This window comes from Oncorhynchus mykiss, chromosome 27, assembly GCF_013265735.2.
Source record: "Oncorhynchus mykiss isolate Arlee chromosome 27, USDA_OmykA_1.1, whole genome shotgun sequence".
NCBI lineage: Eukaryota > Metazoa > Chordata > Actinopteri > Salmoniformes > Salmonidae > Oncorhynchus > Oncorhynchus mykiss.
This window is the reverse complement of record NC_048591.1, coordinates 44,200,962-44,222,614: the sequence shown is the minus strand read 5'-3', so window position 1 is coordinate 44,222,614 and position 21,653 is coordinate 44,200,962. Positions and strand designations below refer to the sequence as shown.

Sequence of the window (21,653 nt, the reverse complement as noted above, 5' to 3'; positions counted from 1 at the left end):
AGGGAATCAACACCGCTTTACAACATAATGTAGAGGGATCCAACACCACTTTACAACAGAATGTAGGAGGGAACCAACACCACTTTACAACCGAATGTAGGAGGGAACCAACACCACTTTACAACATAATGTAGGAGGGAACCAACACCACTTTACAACATAATGTAGAGGGAACCAACACCACTTTACAACATAATGTAGAGGGAACCAACACCACTTTACAACATAATGTAGGAGGGAACCAACACCACTTTACAACAGAATGTAGGATGGAACCAACACCACTTTACAACATAATGTAGAGGGATCCAACACCACTTTACAACAGAATGTAGGAGGGAACCAACACCACTTTACAACCGAATGTAGGAGGGAACCAACACCACTTTACAACATAATGTAGAGGGAACCAACACCACTTTACAACATAATGTAGGAGGGAACCAACACCACTTTACAACATAATGTAGAGGGAACCAACACCACTTTACAACATAATGTAGGAGGGAACCAACACCACTTTACAACATAATGTAGAGGGAACTTCACAGCACATTTTCACCACAGTGTCTATAAAAGCGGCACAAATCACACTCCAACATTTTAAAAGCGATTTCCTGGTTTGCAACAATTAAAATAGTTCTACTAATTTGAGTTCATGTGACAAAACAAGCAATTAAGGGAGAACCATTATACCATCTAAGCCGCTGTGAAATATATTTCCAATATTCCAATTAAATATATTTCCAATATTCCAATTAAATATATTTCCAATATTTCCACCAGGCTGCCAGTCATAAGAAGGGTATGCGAACCAACCTAGGCTATTGTCGATTGCTAGCAATATGGAGGTATTCAAGCTGAGGTTAACCAATCAATACAAACAGATATCACATTAGCTAACATTAGGTTGTTTGTCCAGCAGCTAGCCCCATTAGCTAGCTAGCTAACAAACAGGCAAAGAAGGGTAGCTAGATAGCCGATGAATATGTTTTTTGTTTTGATTAGCTAGGTAGTTAGCTTGCTCCTACCTATCTCTCTGATTTGGTCCTGCCGTACATATCTACATGTATGCTACGGTCACAAGACGCAGGCCTCCTAATTGTCCCTAGAATTTCTAAGCAAACAGCTGGAGGCAGGGCTTTCTCCTGTAGAGCTCCATTTTTATGGAATGGTCTGCCTACCCATGTGAGAGACGCAAACTCGGTCTCAACCTTTAAGTATTTACTGAAGACTCATCTCTTCAGTGGGTCATATGATTGAGTGTAGTCTGGCCCAGGAGTGTGAAGGTGAACAGAAAGGCTCTGGAGCAACGAACCGCCCTTGCTCTCTCTGCCTGTCCGGTTCCCCTCTTTCCACTGGGATTCTATGCCTCTAACCCTATTACAGGGGCTGAGTCACTGGCTTACTAGGGCTCTCTCGTAGCCACTCTCATACCGTCCCTAGGAGGGGTGCGTCACTTGCCTTCTTACCTTTTACTAAGGAGTGGCTACTGTCTGGTCTCTCTACTATAAAGGTCTGATTGGTGGAATGTTGCAGAGATGGTTGTCCTTCTGGAAGGTTCTCCGATCTCCACAGAGGAACTCTGGAGCTCTGTCAGAGTGACCATCGGGTTCTTTGTCACCTCCCTGACCAAGGCCCTTCTCCCCCAATTTCTCAGTTTGGCCGGGTGGCCAGCTCTAGGAAGAGTCTTGGTGGTTCCAAACTTCTTTTATTTAAGAATGATAGAGGACACTGTGTTCTTTGTGAACTTCAATGCTGCAGAAATGTTTTGGTACCCTTCCCCAAATCTGTGCCTCGACACAATCCTGTCTCTGAGCTCTAATGTCAATTCCTTCGACCTCACGGCTTGGTTTTTGCTCTGACATACACTGTCAACTGTGGGGCCTTAAATAGAAAGGTGTGTGCCTTTCCAAATCATGTCCAATCAATTGAATTTATTGTAGTGACGCCTCTAGAACTGAAACGCAGTACCTTAGACCGCTGCGCCACTCGGGAGCCCTGGTTGAAGGTGATCACTCAGAATGGTATTTATTGGCATTTACTCTGCCCAGTAAGGGGCTAAGTGGACCTAAACCCCACACCAGAAGAGAACCGCCAGAACCCTCATTTAGTCAAGTGTTGCCTTTATTTTGGCAGTAAACCTGTACATCCAGATGTCAGGAGACAGTGTTCACCCTAACCGACCCCCTGACCCCCTGACACCTGACCCCTTTCCCCCTGACCCCTAACACCTGACCCCCTGACCTCTAACCCCTTACCTGGCGATGACAAACAGGACACAGCTGACTCCGAGGCAGGCCAGTAGTACGTACATCCAGATGTCAGGAGACAGTGTTCACCCTAACCCCTGACACCTGACCCCTAACCCCTAACCCCTTACCTGGCGATGACAAACAGGACACAGCTGACTCCGAGGCAGGCCAGTAGTACGTACATCCAGATGTCAGGAGACAGGGGATTGAGGAAGGAGAACACTCCAGGGTTGGTGCCGTTGGGTTTGTGGTACAGGATACTGATTCCCAAGGTCATAAAGGGTTTAGAGAAGTCTATCACCTTCTCCCTCACATAGGTGATGGTCAGAGGAGCCACAGCCAGGTCTGCTACCTGTCATAGACAGAGCAGGTTAATGCAGAAATTACATCAGGGCTAATCAGAGTGACCACAGCCAGGTCTGCTACCTGTCACAGACAGAGCAGGTTCTATAGGAATTGTATCAGGCCTGGCCGACCTTGTTCCTGGAGAGATACCCTACTGAAGGTTTATACTCCAATCCTGTTCTTGGAGAGATACCCTACTGAAGGTTTTCACTCCAACCCTGTTCCTGGAGAGATACCCTCCTGAAGGTTTAAACTCCAACCCTGTACCTGGAGAGATACCCTCCTGAAGGTTTAAACTCCAACCCTGTTCCTGGAGAGTTACCCTCCTGTAGGTTTTCACTCCAACCCTAATCTAGCACATCTGATTCTTATAATTAGCACATCATCATCTATCACTCCAGTGTTAATGCTAAATTGTAATTATTTCGCCTCTATGGCCTATTTATTGCCCTACTCTTCTACATTTGCACACACTGTAAATATATTTTTTTATATTGTGTAATTGACTATACATTTGTTTATGTGTAACTCTGTGTTGTTTGTGTCACACTGCTTTGCTTCATCTTGGGCAGGTGGCAGTTGTAAATGAGAACTTGTTCTCAACTGACCTACCAGGTTAAATAAAGATAAAAATAAACTGAGTCAGGTGACTTATAACTGGGGTTGGAGCGAAAACCTTCAGGAGGGTATCTCTCCGGGAACAGGGTTGGAGCGATAACCTTCAGGAGGGTATCTCTCCGGGAACAGGGTTGGAGTTAAAACCTTCAGGAGGGTAACTTTCCAGGAACAGGGTTGGAGTGAAAACCTTCAGTAGGGTATCTCTCCCAAGAACAGGATTGGAGTATAAACCTTCAGTAGGGTATCTCTCCGGGAAAAGGGTTGGAGTTAAAACCTTCAGGAGGGTATCTCTCCGGGAACAGGGTTGGAGTTAAAACCTTCAGGAGGGTATCTCTCCGGGAACAGGGTTGGAGTTAAAACCTTCAGGGGGGTATCTCTCCGGGAACAGGGTTGGAGTTAAAACCTACAGGAGGGTAACTTTCCAGGAACAGGGTTGGAGTTAAAACCTACAGGAGGGTAACTTTCCAGGAACAGGGTTGGAGTTAAAACCTACAGGAGGGTAGCTCTCCAGGAAAAGGGTTGGAGTTTAAACCTTCAGGAAGGTATCTCTCCTGGAACAGGGTTGGAGTTAAAACCTTCAGGAGGGTATCTCTCCAGGAACAGGGTTGGAGTTAAAACCTACAGGAGGGTATCTCTCCAGAAACAGGGTTGGGCAGCTCTGAACTACATCGACTAGTTATTGTATCTGCCACTAGTAGCATTACTATAAATGTTAATTGACCATATTCACAGTACAGTCCAGTGGGGGAACTCAGCCACTCATGTGAGCCATACACCTGTACTGTACCTGCACTGTACTGTAGTGTGACAGCAAGTGATAGGCGTCTACCGTAAACATCCATTCACTTTTCTCTTTATTTTCCATAAAGTAAAACATTTTCTCTTTCTCGTTCTGCCTCTCTCCTGGTACAGGCAAGTGACTCACATGGTCTATGAGTTCCCGCACCATGCCGTTCCATTCTCCCTTATCGTTTTGTGCTCCATACTTCCCATCAGACACCAGTTTAACCTCGTAGGCAAATCCCAGGATGTTGGACAGCTCCTTCAGCAGGTCCAGGCAGTAACCTTCGAACCGGTCGTTACCGTACAGAGGCTTGTCAGACTTCTTGTACATGACGTAAGGGTTTTCCTGTGAGATGAGGCGATAGAGTCGTCAACATCTCTGTAATGAACATACCCCATTAGTAGACTGTGTGGTTTCTTAGTTTGGATTGAGAAAAGATAGTAGAAACCACAGTGCACAAGGAGTTCCAACTACCCTCTCCAACTGACTTTGTGTATCTTCCTACAATAGTTACTCTTATTATTGGATTATTTCTTATGATTTATGACTATTGAAATATCCCTTATAACTACTAAGACTATTGGACTATTATACTATATATGGACCACAGGATTATCAAACTATTAGTATATAGCTACTAAGACTATTGGACTATTATACTATATATGGACCACAGGACTATCAAACTATTAGTATATAGCTACTAAGACTATTGGACTGTTATATATGGACTACTGGACTATCAAACTATTAGTATATAGCTACTAAGACTATTGGACTATTATACTATATATGGACCACAGGACTATCAAACTATTAGTATATAGCTACTAAGACTATTGGACTGTTATATATGGACTACTGGACTATCAAACTATTAGTATATAGCTACTAAGACTATTGGACTATTATACTATATATGGACCACAGGACTATCAAACTATTAGTATATAGCTACTAAGACTATTGGACTATTATACTATATATGGACTACTGGACTATCCCCGGTGACTATTTGTACTATTGAACTCTTTCATATGGATATTTGGAATTCTGGACTCATAGCTAATTTTCCCCAACATCGGACACCCCCTAATTTCGGATAATCTCTAGCCGTTAGAGGATTAAATCACCTCAAGCTAAACATTTAAACGGACTAGTAAATACAGGTATGTTTTGCGACTAAACACACCCTTTCTTTACTTACCTATTGTTCACCTAATACCTTTTTTCGCACTATTGGTTAGAGCCTGTAAGTAAGCGTTTCACTGTGAGGTGTTCAACGCCTGTTGTATTCGGCGCACGTGACAAATAAACTTTGATTTGATTTGATTCCAGCAAGCTGACCACCGATTTTCATTGTAAATTATGGAAGTTAAGTTAAGATACATTTTGAGAGTTATCTAAAAAAGTAATATATATATACACATTTTGTGGGACACGCTGTATATTGTAAAATATGACACTAATCATTTAATATCCAACTTTTTACCTCTGAAATATAGCTAACGGAAGGCTAGCCAACTAACTTATCTAGTAAACCACTTCGGATATGAGGTGGGTGTCTCTTTTTTGAACAAAATTATACATTATACAATTATATATCTTGTAAATTAAACAAAATAGTAAGGTAGCCAATAACTGAGGATCATATGTCGATAATACGGCCATATTATCTTTGACTGTTTGGACTATTGGACTACCCAGTGACTAATTGGACTATTGGACTACCCAGTGACTAGTTGGACTATTGGACTACCCAGTGACTAGTTGGACTATTGGACAACCCAGTGACTAGTTGGACTATTGGACAACCCAGTGACTAGTTGGACTATTGGACTACCCAGTGACTAGTTGGACTATTGGACAACCCAGTAACTAGGTGGACTATTGGACTACCCAGTGACTAGTTGGACTATTGGACAACCCAGTGACTAGTTGGACTATTGGACAACCCAGTGACAAGTTGGACTATTGGACTAACCAGTGACTAGTTGGACTATTGGACTACCCAGTGACTAGTTGGACTATTGGACAACCCAGTGATTATTTGGAATACCCAGTGACTAGTTTGACTATTGGACTACCCAGTGACTAGTTGGACTATTGGACTACCCAGTGACTAGTTGGACTATTGGACAACCCAGTGACTAGTTGGACTATTGGACAACCCAGTGATTAGTTGGACTATTGGACTACCCAGTGACTAGTTGGACTATTGGACTACCCAGTGACTAGTTGGACTATTGGACAACCCAGTGACTATTTGGAATACCCAGTGACTAGTTGGACTATTGGACTACCCAGTGACTAGTTGGACTATTGGACTACCCAGTGACTAGTTGGACTATTGGACAACCCAGTAACTATTTGGAATACCCAGTGACTAGTTTGACTATTGGACTACCCAGTGACTAGTTGGACTATTGGACTACCCAGTGACTAGTTGGACTATTGAACAACCCAGTGACTAGTTGGACTATTGGACAACCCAGTGACTAGTTTGACTATTGGACAACCCAGTGACTAGTTGGACTATTGGACAACCCAGTGACTAGTTGGACTATTGGACAACCCAGTGACTAGTTGGACTATTGGACTACCCAGTGACTAGTTGGACTATTGGACTACCCAGTGACTAGTTGGACTATTGGACAACCCAGTGACTATTTGGAATACCCAGTGACTAGTTGGACTATTGGACTACCCAGTGACTAGTTGGACTATTGGACTACCCAGTGACTAGTTGGACTATTGGACAACCCAGTGACTATTTGGAATACCCAGTGACTAGTTTGACTATTGGACTACCCAGTGACTAGTTGGACTATTGGACTACCCAGTGACTAGTTGGACTATTGAACAACCCAGTGACTAGTTTGACTATTGGACAACCCAGTGACTAGTTGGACTATTGGACAACCCAGTGACTAGTTGGACTATTGGACAACCCAGTGACTAGTTGGACTATTGGACTACCCAGTGACTAGTTGGACTATTGGACTACCCAGTGACTAGTTGGACTATTGGACTACCCAGTGACTAGTTGGACTATTGGACTACCCAGTGACTAGTTGGACTATTGGACTACCCAGTGACTAGTTGGACTATTGGACTACCCAGTGACTAGTTGGACTATTGGACAACCCAGTGACTAGTTGGACTATTGGACTACCCAGTGACTAGTTGGACTATTGGACTACCCAGTGACTAGTTGGACTATTGGACAACCCAGTAACTAGGTGGACTATTGGACTACCCAGTGACTAGTTGGACTATTGGACAACCCAGTGACTAGTTGGACTATTGGACAACCCAGTGACTAGTTGGACTATTGGACTACCCAGTGACTAGTTGGACTATTGGACTACCCAGTGACTAGTTGGACTATTTGACAACCCAGTGACTATTTGGAATACCGAGTGACTAGTTTGACTATTGGACTACCCAGTGACTAGTTGGACTATTGGACTACCGAGTGACTAGTTGGACTATTGGACAACCCAGTGACTAGTTGGACTATTGGAAAACCCAGTGACTAGTTGGACTATTGGACAACCCAGTGACTAGTTGGACTATTGGACAAGCCAGTGACTAGTTGGACTATTGGACTACCCAGTGACTAGTTGGACTATTGGACTACCCAGTGACTAGTTGGACTATTGGACAACCCAGTGACTAGTTGGACTATTGGACTACCCAGTGACTAGTTGGACTATTGGACTACCCAGTGACTAGTTGGACTATTGAACAACCCAGTGACTAGTTGGACTATTGGACAACCCAGTGACTAGTTTGACTATTGGACAACCCAGTGACTAGTTGGACTATTGGACAACCCAGTGACTAGTTGGACTATTGGACAACACAGTGACTAGTTGGACTATTGGACTACCCAGTGACTAGTTGGACTATTGGACTACCCAGTGACTAGTTGGACTATTGGACAACCCAGTGACTATTTGGAATACCCAGTGACTAGTTGGACTATTGGACTACCCAGTGACTAGTTGGACTATTGGACTACCCAGTGACTAGTTGGACTATTGGACAACCCAGTGACTATTTGGAATACCCAGTGACTAGTTTGACTATTGGACTACCCAGTGACTAGTTGGACTATTGGACTACCCAGTGACTAGTTGGACTATTGAACAACCCAGTGACTAGTTGGACTATTGGACAACCCAGTGACTAGTTTGACTATTGGACAACCCAGTGACTAGTTGGACTATTGGACAACCCAGTGACTAGTTGGACTATTGGACAACCCAGTGACTAGTTGGACTATTGGACTACCCAGTGACTAGTTGGACTATTGGACTACCCAGTGACTAGTTGGACTATTGGACTACCCAGTGACTAGTTGGACTATTGGACTACCCAGTTACTAGTTGGACTATTGGACTACCCAGTGACTAGTTGGACTATTGGACTACCCAGTGACTAGTTGGACTATTGGACAACCCAGTGACTAGTTGGACTATTGGACTACCCAGTGACTAGTTGGACTATTGGACTACCCAGTGACTAGTTGGACTATTGGACAACCCAGTGACTAGTTGGACTATTGGACAACCCAGTAACTAGGTGGACTATTGGACTACCCAGTGACTAGTTGGACTATTGGACAACCCAGTGACTAGTTGGACTATTGGACAACCCAGTGACTAGTTGGACTATTGGACTACCCAGTGACTAGTTGGACTATTGGACTACCCAGTGACTAGTTGGACTATTTGACAACCCAGTGACTATTTGGAATACCGAGTGACTAGTTTGACTATTGGACTACCCAGTGACTAGTTGGACTATTGGACTACCGAGTGACTAGTTGGACTATTGGACAACCCAGTGACTAGTTGGACTATTGGACAACCCAGTGACTAGTTGGACTATTGGACAACCCAGTGACTAGTTGGACTATTGGACAAGCCAGTGACTAGTTGGACTATTGGACTACCCAGTGACTAGTTGGACTATTGGACTACCCAGTGACTAGTTGGACTATTGGACAACCCAGTGACTAGTTGGACTATTGGACTACCCAGTGACTAGTTGGACTATTGGACTACCCAGTGACTAGTTGGACTATTGGACTACCCAGTGACTAGTTGGACTATTGGACTACCCAGTGACTAGTTGGACTATTGGACTACCCAGTGACTAGTTGGACTATTGGACTACCCAGTGACTAGTTGGACTTTTGGACTACCCAGTGACTAGTTGGACTATTGGACTACCCAGTGACTAGTTGGACTATTGGACTACCCAGTGACTAGTTGGACTATTGGACAACCCAGTGACTAGTTGGACTATTGGACTACCCAGTGACTAGTTGGACTATTGGACAACCCAGTGACTAGTTGGACTATTGGACTACCCAGTGACTAGTTGGACTATTGGACTACCCAGGGACTAGTTGGACTATTGGACAACCCAGTGACTAGTTGGACTATTGGACTACCCAGGGACTAGTTGGACTATTGGACTACCCAGTGACTAGTTGGACTATTGGACAACCCAGTGACTAGTTGGACTATTGGACTACCCAGTGACTAGTTGGACTATTGGACTACCCAGGGACTAGTTGGACTATTGGACAACCCAGTGACTAGTTGGACTATTGGACTACCCAGGGACTAGTTGGACTATTGGACTACCCAGTGACTAGTTGGACTATTGGACAACCCAGTGACTAGTTGGACTATTGGACTACCCAGTGACTAGTTGGACTATTGGACTACCCAGTGACTAGTTGGACTATTGGACTACCCAGTGACTAGTTGGACTATTGGACTACCCAGTGACTAGTTGGACTATTGGACTACCCAGTGACTAGTTGGACTATTGGACTACCCAGTGACTAGTTGGACTATTGGACTACCCAGTGACTAGTTGGACTATTGGACTACCCAGTGACTAGTTGGACTATTGGACTACCCAGTGACTAGTTGGACTATTGGACTACCCAGTGACTAGTTGGACTATTGGACTACCCAGTGACTAGTTGGACTATTGGACAACCCAGTGACTATTTGACTATTTTCTGCGGACTATTTGCTCCACAGTTGTTTCAATTCAATTTTTATATTGTTTTAGTCTTTTTTAATCTTCTTAAGTATGTTGTGACCCCTGAGACGTGACTTGACTTACCAGGATAGTGGTGACGACCAGAGTCCTGTTTGCCATGGAATCTGTGATGTTAGTCCCCGTATCCTTCAGACTTTCGGTAAGGTTAAGGCCGTTGTTGGAGTTCCACAATCCAATCTGAAGAGGAGTAAATCACCAAAACATTGTATTCTAACCATCACTGTCTTCTAACCATCACTGTCTTCTAACCATCACTGTCTTCTAACCATCACTGTCTTCTATCCATCACTGTATTCTAACCATCACTGTCTTCTAACCATCACTGTCTTCTAACCATCACTGTCTTCTAACCATCACTGTCTTCTATCCATCACAGTACTCTATCCATCACTGTCTTCTAACCATCACTGTCTTCTAACCATCACTGTCTTCTAACCATCACTGTCTTCTATCCATCACTGTCTTCTATCCATCACTGTCTTCTATCCATCACTGTCTTCTAACCATCACTGTCTTCTAACCATCACTGTCTTCTATCCATCACTGTCTTCTAACCATCACTGTCTTCTATCCATCACTGTCTTCTATCCATCACTGTCTTCTATCCATCACTGTCTTCTATCCATCACTGTCTTCTACCCATCACTGTCTTCTACCCATCACTGTCTTCTAACCATCACTGTCTTCTAACCATCACTGTCTTCTATCCATCACTGTCTTCTACCCATCACTGTCTTCTACCCATCACTGTCTTCTATCCATCACTGTCTTCTACCCATCACTGTCTTCTATCCATCACTGTCTTCTAACCATCACTGTCTTCTATCCATCACTGTCTTCTATCCATCACTGTCTTCTAACCATCACTGTCTTCTATCCATCACTGTCTTCTATCCATCACTGTCTTCTAACCATCACTGTCTTCTAACCATCACTGTCTTCTAACCATCACTGTCTTCTAACCATCACTGTCTTCTATCCATCACTGTCTTCTAACCATCACAGTATTCTACCCATCACAGTATTCTAACTATCACTGTCTTCTAACCATCACTGTCTTCTATCCATCACTGTCTTCTAACCATCACTGTCTTCTATCCATCACTGTCTTCTATCCATCACTGTCTTCTAACCATCACTGTCTTCTATCCATCACTGTCTTCTAACCATCACTGTCTTCTAACCATCACTGTCTTCTAACCATCACTGTCTTCTATCCATCACTGTCTTCTAACCATCACTGTCTTCTATCCATCACTGTCTTCTAACCATCACAGTATTCTACCCATCACAGTATTCTAACTATCACTGTCTTCTAACCATCACAGTACTCTATCCATCACTGTATTCTAACCATCACTGTCTTCTAACCATCACTGTCTTCTATCCATCACTGTCTTCTAACCATCACAGTATTCTAACCATCACAGTATTCTAACTATCACTGTCTTCTAACCATCACAGTACTCTATCCATCACTGTATTCTAACCATCACTGTCTTCTAACCATCACAGTACTCTATCCATCACTGTATTCTAACCATCACTGTATTCTAACCATCACTGTATTCTAACCATCACTGTCTTCTAACCATCACTGTCTTCTAACCATCACTGTCTTCTAACCATCACTGTCTTCTAACCATCACAGTATTCTACCCATCACAGTATTCTAACTATCACTGTCTTCTAACCATCACAGTATTCTACCCATCACAGTATTCTAACTATCACTGTCTTCTACCCATCACAGTATTCTACCCATCACAGTATTCTACCCATCACAGTATTCTATCCATCACAGTATTCTACCCATCACAGTACTCTATCCATCACAGTATTCTATCCATCACAGTATTCTACCCATCACAGTATTCTACCCATCACAGTATTCTACCCATCACAGTATTCTACCCATCACAGTATTCTACCCATCACAGTATTCTACCCATCACAGTATTCTAACCATCACAGTACTCTATCCATCGCTGTCTTCTCAATAAGAAGATCAACATCTTACCCCACACTGTCGTCAAACGTTAATCATTCCCCCAATCTATGTGTCTTAACATCAAAGTTGACAAGCTCCCAGTGTCAATGGGACGCTTATCAAATACTGTACATAAGGACTTCAGATGTCAGATAAGGACTGTAGGAGAGGGTAGGATAACTCAGATAAGGACTGTAGGAGAGGGTAGGACAACTCAGATAAGGACTGTATGAGTGGGTATTATAACTCAGATAAGGACTGTAGGAGAGGGTATTATAACTCAGATAAGGACTGCAGGAGTGGGTATTATAACTCAGATAAGGACTGTAGGAGTGGGTATTATAACTCAGATAAGGACTGTAGGAGTGGGTAGGACAACTCAGATAAGGACTGTAGGAGTGGGTATTATAACTCAGATAAGGACTGTAGGAGTGGGTATTATAACTCAGATAAGGACTGTAGGAGTGGGTATTATAACTCAGATAAGGACTGTAGGAGTGGGTAGGATAACTCAGAGAATAAAACACTACGAAGGTCAGACAAGGAGGTCAGGGAGTCAACCACAGGGTCAGACCACAGGGTCAACAACAGGGTCAACCCCAGGGTCAGACAAGAGGGTCAACAACGGGGTTAACCCCAAGATCAACAACGGGGTTAACCCCAAGATCAACAACAGGGTCAACAACAGGGTCAACCCCAGGGTCAGACCACAGGGTCAGACCACAGGGTCGACAACAAGGTCGACCACAGGGTCAACAAGAGGGTCAGACAACAGGGTCAACAACAGGGTCAACCCCAGGATCAGACCACAGGGACAGACCACAGGGACAGACCACAGGGTCAACAACAGGGTCGACAACAGGGTCAACAAGAGGGTCGACAAGAGGGTCAGACCACAGGGTCAACAACAGGGTCAGACCACAGGGTCAGACCACAGGGTCAGACAACAGGGCCAGACCACAGGGTCAGACAACAGGGCCAGACCACAGGGTCAGACAACAGGGTCAGACCAGAGCCAGTCAGCCGCTCTACAAACCTTTTTCCACACTTTATTGAGGTGGCTATTGCCCCCGATCGTCTTGTTAAGAAAGGAAGCAAAAACACATCATTTTATCAACCTTTTCAGGAACCGTCAAACTGGTGGACGTTTCTATTTGTATTACACACGTTGTGGTGGTGATACCCTCCTATCCTACGTATGGTGCTTTGGTCTCATGACCTGTAGCTAACCGTGATGTGTGTGTGTGTGTGTGTGTGTGTGTTTGTGTGTGTGTGTGTGTTCATGCGTGTGTGTGTGTGTGTGTGCGTGCGTGTGTGTAATACATCGTGGTGCTGCATCTCACCTTCTCCAAGCCGTCTTCCTTCAGACTGATGACGTCCAGGTCAAAGTCTTTCCTCAAACCGTCTGTCTTGTTTATAATGATCTGTCCTGTCAAACCGTTCCACGTCGCCTGGGAAAGATAGGCAGAAAGAAAGACAGAGGCACTACAAATTCATTCCTGCTTTTTATTTATCCTTACAGAGGTACAGAACCACTCTCTAAATTACAGAGGTACAGAACCACTCTCTAAATTACAGAGGTACAGAACCACTCTAAGTTACAGAGATACAGAACCACTAAGTTACAGAGATACAGAACCACTAAGTTACAGAGATACAGAAGCACTAAGTTACAGAGATACAGAACCACTCTCTAAGTTAGAGATACAGAACGACTCTAAGTTACAGAGATACAGAACCACTCTAAGATACGGAGGTACAGAACCACACTCTAAGTTAGGGTATCTGTCTCTGTCTCTCTCTCTGTCTCTCTCTCTGTCTGTGTCTGTCTCTCTCTGTCTCTCTCTCTCTCTGTCTGTGTGTCTGTCTCTCTCTGTCTCTCTCTCTGTCTCTCTCTCTCTGTCACTCTCTCTCTGTCTCTCTCTCTGTCTCTCTCTCTCTGTCTCTCGGTCTCTCTCTCTCGGTCTCTCTCTCTCGGTCTCTCTCTCTCTGGCTCTCTCTCTCTGGCTCTCTCTCTGCCTGTGTGTCTGTCTCTCTCTGTCTCTCTCTCTCTCTGTCTCTCTCTCTCTCTCTCTCTCTGTCTCTCTCTGTCTCCCTCTCTTTCTGTCTCTGTCGCTGTCTCTCTCTCTCTCTCTGTCTCGGTCTCTCTCTCTGTCTCTCTCTCTGCCTCTCTCTCTGCCTCTCTCTCTGCCTCTCTCTCTGCCTCTCTCTCTGCCTCTCTCTCTGCCTCTCTCTCTGCCTCTCTCTCTGCCTCTCTCTCTGCCTCTCTCTCTGCCTCTCTCTCTGCCTCTCTCTCTGCCTCTCTCTCTGCCTCTCTCTCGGTCTCTCTCTCGGTCTCTCTCTCTGTCTCTCTCTCTGTCTCTCTCTCTGTCTCTCTCTCTGTCTCTCTCTCTGTCTCTCTCTCTGTCTCTCTCTCTGTCTCTCTCTCTGTCTCTCTCTCTGTCTCTCTCTCTGTCTCTCTCTCTGTCTCTCTCTCTCTCTCTCTGTCTCTGTGTTCTGAATAGTAGGCATTTTGGGTATGTGAAAAAAATTAATTTGTATAGTATGTGACATGTCTAAAATGTAGTAGGTTTTAAATGCCAGTATTTCCTACTCATTTAGGCTTTTCATCTAGTAGAATTCTCTGCACACTATTGAGGAAGATAAATCGTATTTCCGAAACCCACGTGTTTTGACAATAGCTGATAATCAGCTGAGGGGGACGCGCTGTACCAAAATTAACCAATGGCAATCGCACAGTAGATGACACATTCTCAGTAGTACGCTGTTATTTGTTACTTACTGCATTCGTTTTGACTAAAGAGTACGTATTGCGACTAGTATGATTAGTACACAGTTTGCAGTGACTGTAAAGGGACTGCAGTGACTCATAAATGACTTACAATGGCAATTGTGCACAATTTATTTTACCTTTATTTAACTAGGCAAGTCAGCTAACAACAAATTCTTATTTACAATGACGGCCTAGGAACAGTGGGTTAACTGCCTTGCTCAAGGGGTAGAACGACAGATGTTTACCTTGTCAGCTCGGGGATTCAATCTTGCAACCTTTCGGTTACTAGTCCAACGCTCTAACCACTAGGCTACCTGCCTCCTCTAACCACTAGGCTACCTGCCTCCTCTAACCACTAGGCTACCTGCCTCCTCTAACCACTAGGCTACCTGCCTCCTCTAACCACTAGGCTACCTGCCTCCTCTAACCACTAGGCTACCTGCCTCCTCTAACCACTAGGCTACCTGCCTCCTCTAACCACTAGGCTACCTGCCTCCTCTAACCACTAGGCTACCTGCCTCCTCTAACCACTAGGCTACCTGCCTCCTCTAACCACTAGGCTACCTGCCTCCTCTAACCACTAGGCTACCTGCCGCCTCTAACCACTAGGCTACCTGCCGCCTCTAACCACTAGGCTACCTGCCTCCTCTAACCACTAGGCTACCTGCCTCCTCTAACCACTAGGCTACCTGCCTCCTCTAACCACTAGGCTACCTGCCTCCTCTAACCACTAGGCTACCTGCCTCCTCTAACCACTAGGCTACCTGCCTCCTCTAACCACTAGGCTACCTGCCGCCTCTAACCACTAGGCTACCTGCCTCCTCTAACCACTAGGCTACCTGCCTCTAACCACTAGGCTACCTGCCTCTAACCACTAGGCTACCTGCCTCTAACCACTAGGCTACCTGCCTCTTCTAACCACTAGGCTACCTGCCGCCCCATTAAACAACATTACCACTATGCCTTCTAATTGCAGTCGCTGTTCTCTTAATATACAGGAGAACTATTTCCTCATGGTGAGGATAGCCGAGTTGTGAGCCCAGCTTCAAACTCAATCTTTAGGCAAGGGTAATTTAAGTGTAGGAAAGGATGAAACAGCATCTGTGCCACCAGTAAGTACAGATAGTAGTATAAATCCCCTCGCACGGTACCCGCAGCTGGACAATTTTCTCATGGCTTCCGGAAAGAAATGCTGTCGGCTCAACCGGTTTTGCTCATTCAGCCGACAGAAACTTTCAACCGGTTCTCCCCATTTAGCATCGAGTCGGAGTGAGAGACTTCTCTGGGCTCTCCCCCACCCGTTATGTGGTGTGAGCCACCGAAGCCTCCCACCATAAGCTCTGACAAACTGAAAACCCGTAGTCATTGGCGACTCCATTACCCGCAGTATTAGAATCATCCACAGCGATTATACACTGTTTACCAGGGGGGCTGGGCTACCGACGTTAAGGCTAATCTGAAGATGGTGCTGGCTAAAGCTAAAACTGGTGAGTGTAGAGAGTATAGGGATATTGTTATCCACGTCGGCACCAACGATGATAGGATGAAACAGTCAGAGGTCACCAAGTGCATGTAAATTAGCTCGAAAGATGTGTCGGCATCGTGTATTATCACTGGCCCCCTCCCAGTTAGGGAGAGTGATTTCTTATTCTTTTAATTTTTATTGACCGGGAACAGCCCATTGAGACCCAGTGTCTCTTTTTCAAGGGAGACCTGGCCAAGAAGGCAGCAACACTAAAACATACATCACATCATTAAAACATACAACACTACATCACATCATTAAAACATACAACACTACAATACATCATTAAAACATACAACAATACATCATATCATTAAAACATACAACACTACAATATGATCCAGCCTTTAAAAAAAACATTCCCATCAAAATGTTTAATTAATTCAGGGGCACTAACATATCTAGATGAAGCATGGATTGTAGACTATTCCATATGCCTAATGCTGTGAATGTCCTGGGGACTTTAAGTAGCAACCACCTAGCAGACATGGTAACTGCTGGTGGTGAGACCAGACTACAGAGGTAAAGAGGGAGTTTACCTGCTGGTGGTGAAGGAGACCAGACTACAGAGGTAAAGAGGGAGTTTACCTGCTGGGGGTGAAGGAGACCAGACTACAGAGGGAGTTTACCTGCTGGTGGTGAAGGAGACCAGACTACAGAGGGAGTTTACCTGCTGGTGGTGAAGGAGACCAGACTACAGAGGGAGTTTACCTGCTGGTGGTGAAGGAGACCAGACTACAGAGGGAGTTTACCTGCTGGTGGTGAAGGAGACCAGACTACAGAGGTAAAGAGGGAGTTTACCTGCTGGTGGTGAAGGAGACCAGACTACAGAGGGAGTTTACCTGCTGGTGGTGAAGGAGACCAGACTACAGAGGTAAAGAGGGAGTTTACCTGCTAGTGGTGAAGGAGACCAGACTACAGAGGTAAAGAGGGAGTTTACCTGCTGGTGGTGAAGGAGACCAGACTACAGAGGTAAAGAGGGAGTTTACCTGCTAGTGGTGAAGGAGACCAGACTACAGAGGTAAAGAGGGAGTTTACCTGCTAGTGGTGAAGGAGACCAGACTACAGAGGTAAAGAGGGAGTTTACCTGCTGGTGGTGAAGGAGACCAGACTACAGAGGTAAAGAGGGAGTTTACCTGCTGGTGGTGAAGGAGACCAGACTACAGAGGTAAAGAGGGAGTTTACCTGCTAGTGGTGAAGGAGACCAGACTACAGAGGTAAAGAGGGAGTTTACCTGCTAGTGGTGAAGGAGACCAGACTACAGAGGTAAAGAGGGAGTTTACCTGCTGGTGGTGAAGGAGACCAGACTACAGAGGTAAAGAGGGAGTTTACCTGCTGGTGGTGAAGGAGACCAGACTACTGAGGGAGTTTACCTGCTGGTGGGGAAGGAGACCAGACTACAGAGGGAGTTTACCTACTGGTGGTGAAGGAGACCAGACTACAGAGGTAAAGAGGGAGTTTACCTGCTGGTGGTGAAGGAGACCAGACTACAGAGGTAAAGAGGGAGTTTACCTGCTGGTGGTGAAGGAGACCAGACTACAGAGGTAAAGAGGGAGTTTACCTGCTGGTGGGGAAGGAGACCAGACTACAGAGGGAGTTTACCTGCTGGTGGTGAAGGAGACCAGACTACAGAGGGAGTTTACCTGCTGGTGGTGAAGGAGACCAGACTACAGAGGTAAAGAGGGAGTTTACCTGCTGGTGGTGAAGGAGACCAGACTACAGGGGTAAAGAGGGTGTTTACCTGCTGGTGGTGAAGGAGACCAGACTACAGAGGTAAAGAGGGAGTTTACCTGCTGGTGGTGAAGGAGACCAGACTACAGAGGTAAAGAGGGAGTTTACCTGCTGGTGGTGAAGGAGACCAGACTACAGAGGTAAAGAGGGACTTTACCTGCTAGTGGTGAAGGAGACCAGACTACAGAGGTAAAGAGGGAGTTTACCTGCTGGTGGTGAAGGAGACCAGACTACAGAGGGAGTTTACCTGCTGGTGGTGAAGGAGACCAGACTACAGAGGGAGTTTACCTGCTGGTGGGGAAGGAGACCAGACTACAGAGGGAGTTTACCTGTTGGTGGTGAAGGAGACCAGACTACAGAGGTAAAGAGGGAGTTTACCTGCTGGTGGTGAAGGAGACCAGACTACAGAGGTAAAGAGGGAGTTTACCTGCTGGTGGTGAAGGAGACCAGACTACAGAGGTAAAGAGGGAGTTTACCTGCTGGTGGTGAAGGAGACCAGACTACAGAGGGAGTTTACCTGCTGGTGGTGAAGGAGACCAGACTACAGAGGGAGTTTACCTACTGGTGGGGAAGGAGACCAGACTACAGAGGGAGTTTACCTGCTGGTGGGGAAGGAGACCAGACTACAGAGGTAAAGAGGGAGTTTACCTGCTGTTGGTGAAGGAGACCAGACTACAGAGGTAAAGAGGGAGTTTACCTGCTAGTGGTGAAGGAGACCAGACTACAGAGGGAAAGAGGGAGTTTACCTGCTGGTGGTGAAGGAGACCAGACTACAGAGGTAAAGAGGGAGTTTACCTGCTGGTGGTGAAGGAGACCAGACTACAGAGGTAAAGAGGGAGTTTACCTGCTAGTGGTGAAGGAGACCAGACTACAGAGGGAAAGAGGGAGTTTACCTGCTGGTGGTGAAGGAGACCAGACTACAGAGGTAAAGAGGGTGTTTACCTGCTGGTGGTGAAGGAGACCAGACTACAGAGGTAAAGAGGGAGTTTACCTGCTGGTGGGGAAGGAGTCCAGACTACAGAGGGAGTTTACCTACTGGTGGGGAAGGAGACCAGACTACAGAGGGAGTTTACCTGCTGGTGGGGAAGGAGACCAGACTACAGAGGTAAAGAGGGAGTTTACCTGCTGGTGGTGAAGGAGACCAGACTACAGAGGTAAAGAGGGAGTTTACCTGCTGGTGGTGAAGGAGACCAGACTACAGAGGTAAAGAGGGAGTTTACCTGCTGGTGGGGAAGGAGACCAGACTACAGCGGGAGTTTACCTGCTGGTGGTGAAGGAGACCAGACTACAGAGGTAAAGAGAGAGTTTACCTGCTGGTGGTGAAGGAGACCAGACTACAGAGGTAAAGAGGGAGTTTACCTGCTGGTGGTGAAGGAGACCAGACTACAGAGGGAGTTTACCTGCTGGTGGTGAAGGAGACCAGACTACAGAGGTAAAGAGGGAGTTTACCTGCTGGTGGGGAAGGAGACCAGACTACAGAGGGAGTTTACCTGCTGGTGGGGAAGGAGACCAGACTACAGAGGGAGTTTACCTGCTGGTGGGGAAGGAGACCAGACTACAGAGGGAGTTTACCTGTTGGTGGGGAAGGAGACCAGACTACAGAGGGAGTTTACCTGCTGGTGGTGAAGGAGACCAGACTACAGAGGGAGTTTACCTGCTGGTGGTGAAGGAGACCAGACTACAGAGGGAGTTTACCTGCTGGTGGGGAATGAGACCAGACTACAGAGGTAAAGAGGGAGTTTACCTGCTGGTGGTGAAGGAGACCAGACTACAGAGGTAAAGAGGGAGTTTACCTGCTGGTGGTGAGACCAGACTACAGAGGTAAAGAGGGTGTTTACCTGCTGGTGGTGAAGGAGACCAGACTACAGAGGGAGTTTACCTGCTGGTGGTGAAGGAGACCAGACTACAGAGGTAAAGAGGGAGTTTACCTGCTGGTGGTGAAGGAGACCAGACTACAGAGGGAGTTTACCTGCTGGTGGTGAAGGAGACCAGACTACAGAGGGAGTTTACCTGCTGGTGGTGAAGGAGACCAGACTACAGAGGTAAAGAGGGAGTTTACCTGCTGGTGGTGAAGGAGACCAGACTACAGAGGGAGTTTACCTGCTGGTGGTGAAGGAGACCAGACTACAGAGGGAGTTTACCTGCTGGTGGTGAAGGAGACCAGACTACAGAGGTAAAGAGGGAGTTTACCTGCTGGTGGGGAAGGAGACCAGACTACAGAGGGAGTTTACCTGCTGGTGGGGAAGGAGACCAGACTACAGAGGGAGTTTACCTGCTGGTGGTGAAGGAGACCAGACTACAGAGGTAAAGAGGGAGTTTACCTACTGGTGGTGAAGGAGACCAGACTACAGGGGTAAAGAGGGAGTTTACCTGCTGGTGGTGAAGGAGACCAGACTACAGAGGTAAAGAGGGAGTTTACCTGCTGGTGGGGAAGGAGACCAGACTACAGAGGGAGTTTACCTGCTGGTGGTGAAGGAGACCAGACTACAGAGGTAAAGAGGGAGTTTACCTGCTGGTGGTGAAGGAGACCAGACTACAGAGGTAAAGAGGGAGTTTACCTGCTGGTGGTGAAGGAGACCAGACTACAGAGGTAAAGAGGGTGTTTACCTGCTGGTGGTGAAGGAGACCAGACTACAGAGGTAAAGAGGGAGTTTACCTGCTAGTGGTGAAGGAGACCAGACTACAGAGGTAAAGAGGGAGTTTACCTGCTGGTGGTGAAGGAGACCAGACTACAGAGGTAAAGAGGGAGTTTACCTGCTGGTGGTGAAGGAGACCAGACTACAGAGGGTGTTTACCTGCTGGTGGTGAAGGAGACCAGACTACAGAGGTAAAGAGGGAGTTTACCTGCTGGTGGTGAAGGAGACCAGACTACAGAGGTAAAGAGGGAGTTTACCTGCTAGTGGTGAAGGAGACCAGACTACAGAGGTAAAGAGGGAGTTTACCTGCTAGTGGTGAAGGAGACCAGACTACAGAGGTAAAGAGGGTGTTTACCTGCTGGTGGTGAAGGAGACCAGACTACAGAGGTAAAGAGGGAGTTTACCTGCTGGTGGGGAAGGAGACCAGACTACAGAGGGAGTTTACCTACTGGTGGGGAAGGAGACCAGACTACAGAGGGAGTTTACCTGCTGGTGGGGAAGGAGACCAGACTACAGAGGTAAAGAGGGAGTTTACCTGCTGGTGGTGAAGGAGACCAGACTACAGAGGTAAAGAGGGAGTTTACCTGCTGGTGGTGAAGGAGACCAGACTACAGAGGTAAAGAGGGAGTTTACCTGCTGGTGGGGAAGGAGACCAGACTACAGAGGGAGTTTACCTGCTGGTGGTGAAGGAGACCAGACTACAGAGGTAAAGAGAGAGTTTACCTGCTGGTGGTGAAGGAGACCAGACTACAGAGGTAAAGAGGGAGTTTACCTGCTGGTGGTGAAGGAGACCAGACTACAGAGGGAGTTTACCTGCTGGTGGTGAAGGAGACCAGACTACAGAGGTAAAGAGGGAGTTTACCTGCTGGTGGGGAAGGAGACCAGACTACAGAGGGAGTTTAC

At 46.2% G+C, this 21,653-nt stretch overlaps 1 protein-coding gene across 1 annotated transcript in view; it reads right to left on the bottom strand.

Moving 5' to 3' along the window:
* Positions 1-21,653, bottom strand: part of LOC110508097 (glutamate receptor ionotropic, kainate 1) — a 121,274-nt gene that overhangs the window by 10,209 nt on the left and 89,412 nt on the right. Inside the window, exons 9-12 of the mRNA XM_036965396.1 lie at positions 13,429-13,536; positions 10,159-10,272; positions 4,144-4,347; positions 2,384-2,607 (exon numbers count right to left, since the gene is read on the bottom strand). Coding sequence (XP_036821291.1) covers positions 2,384-2,607; positions 4,144-4,347; positions 10,159-10,272; positions 13,429-13,536 — 650 coding nt within the window. The remainder of the gene's footprint in view (positions 1-2,383; positions 2,608-4,143; positions 4,348-10,158; positions 10,273-13,428; positions 13,537-21,653) is intronic.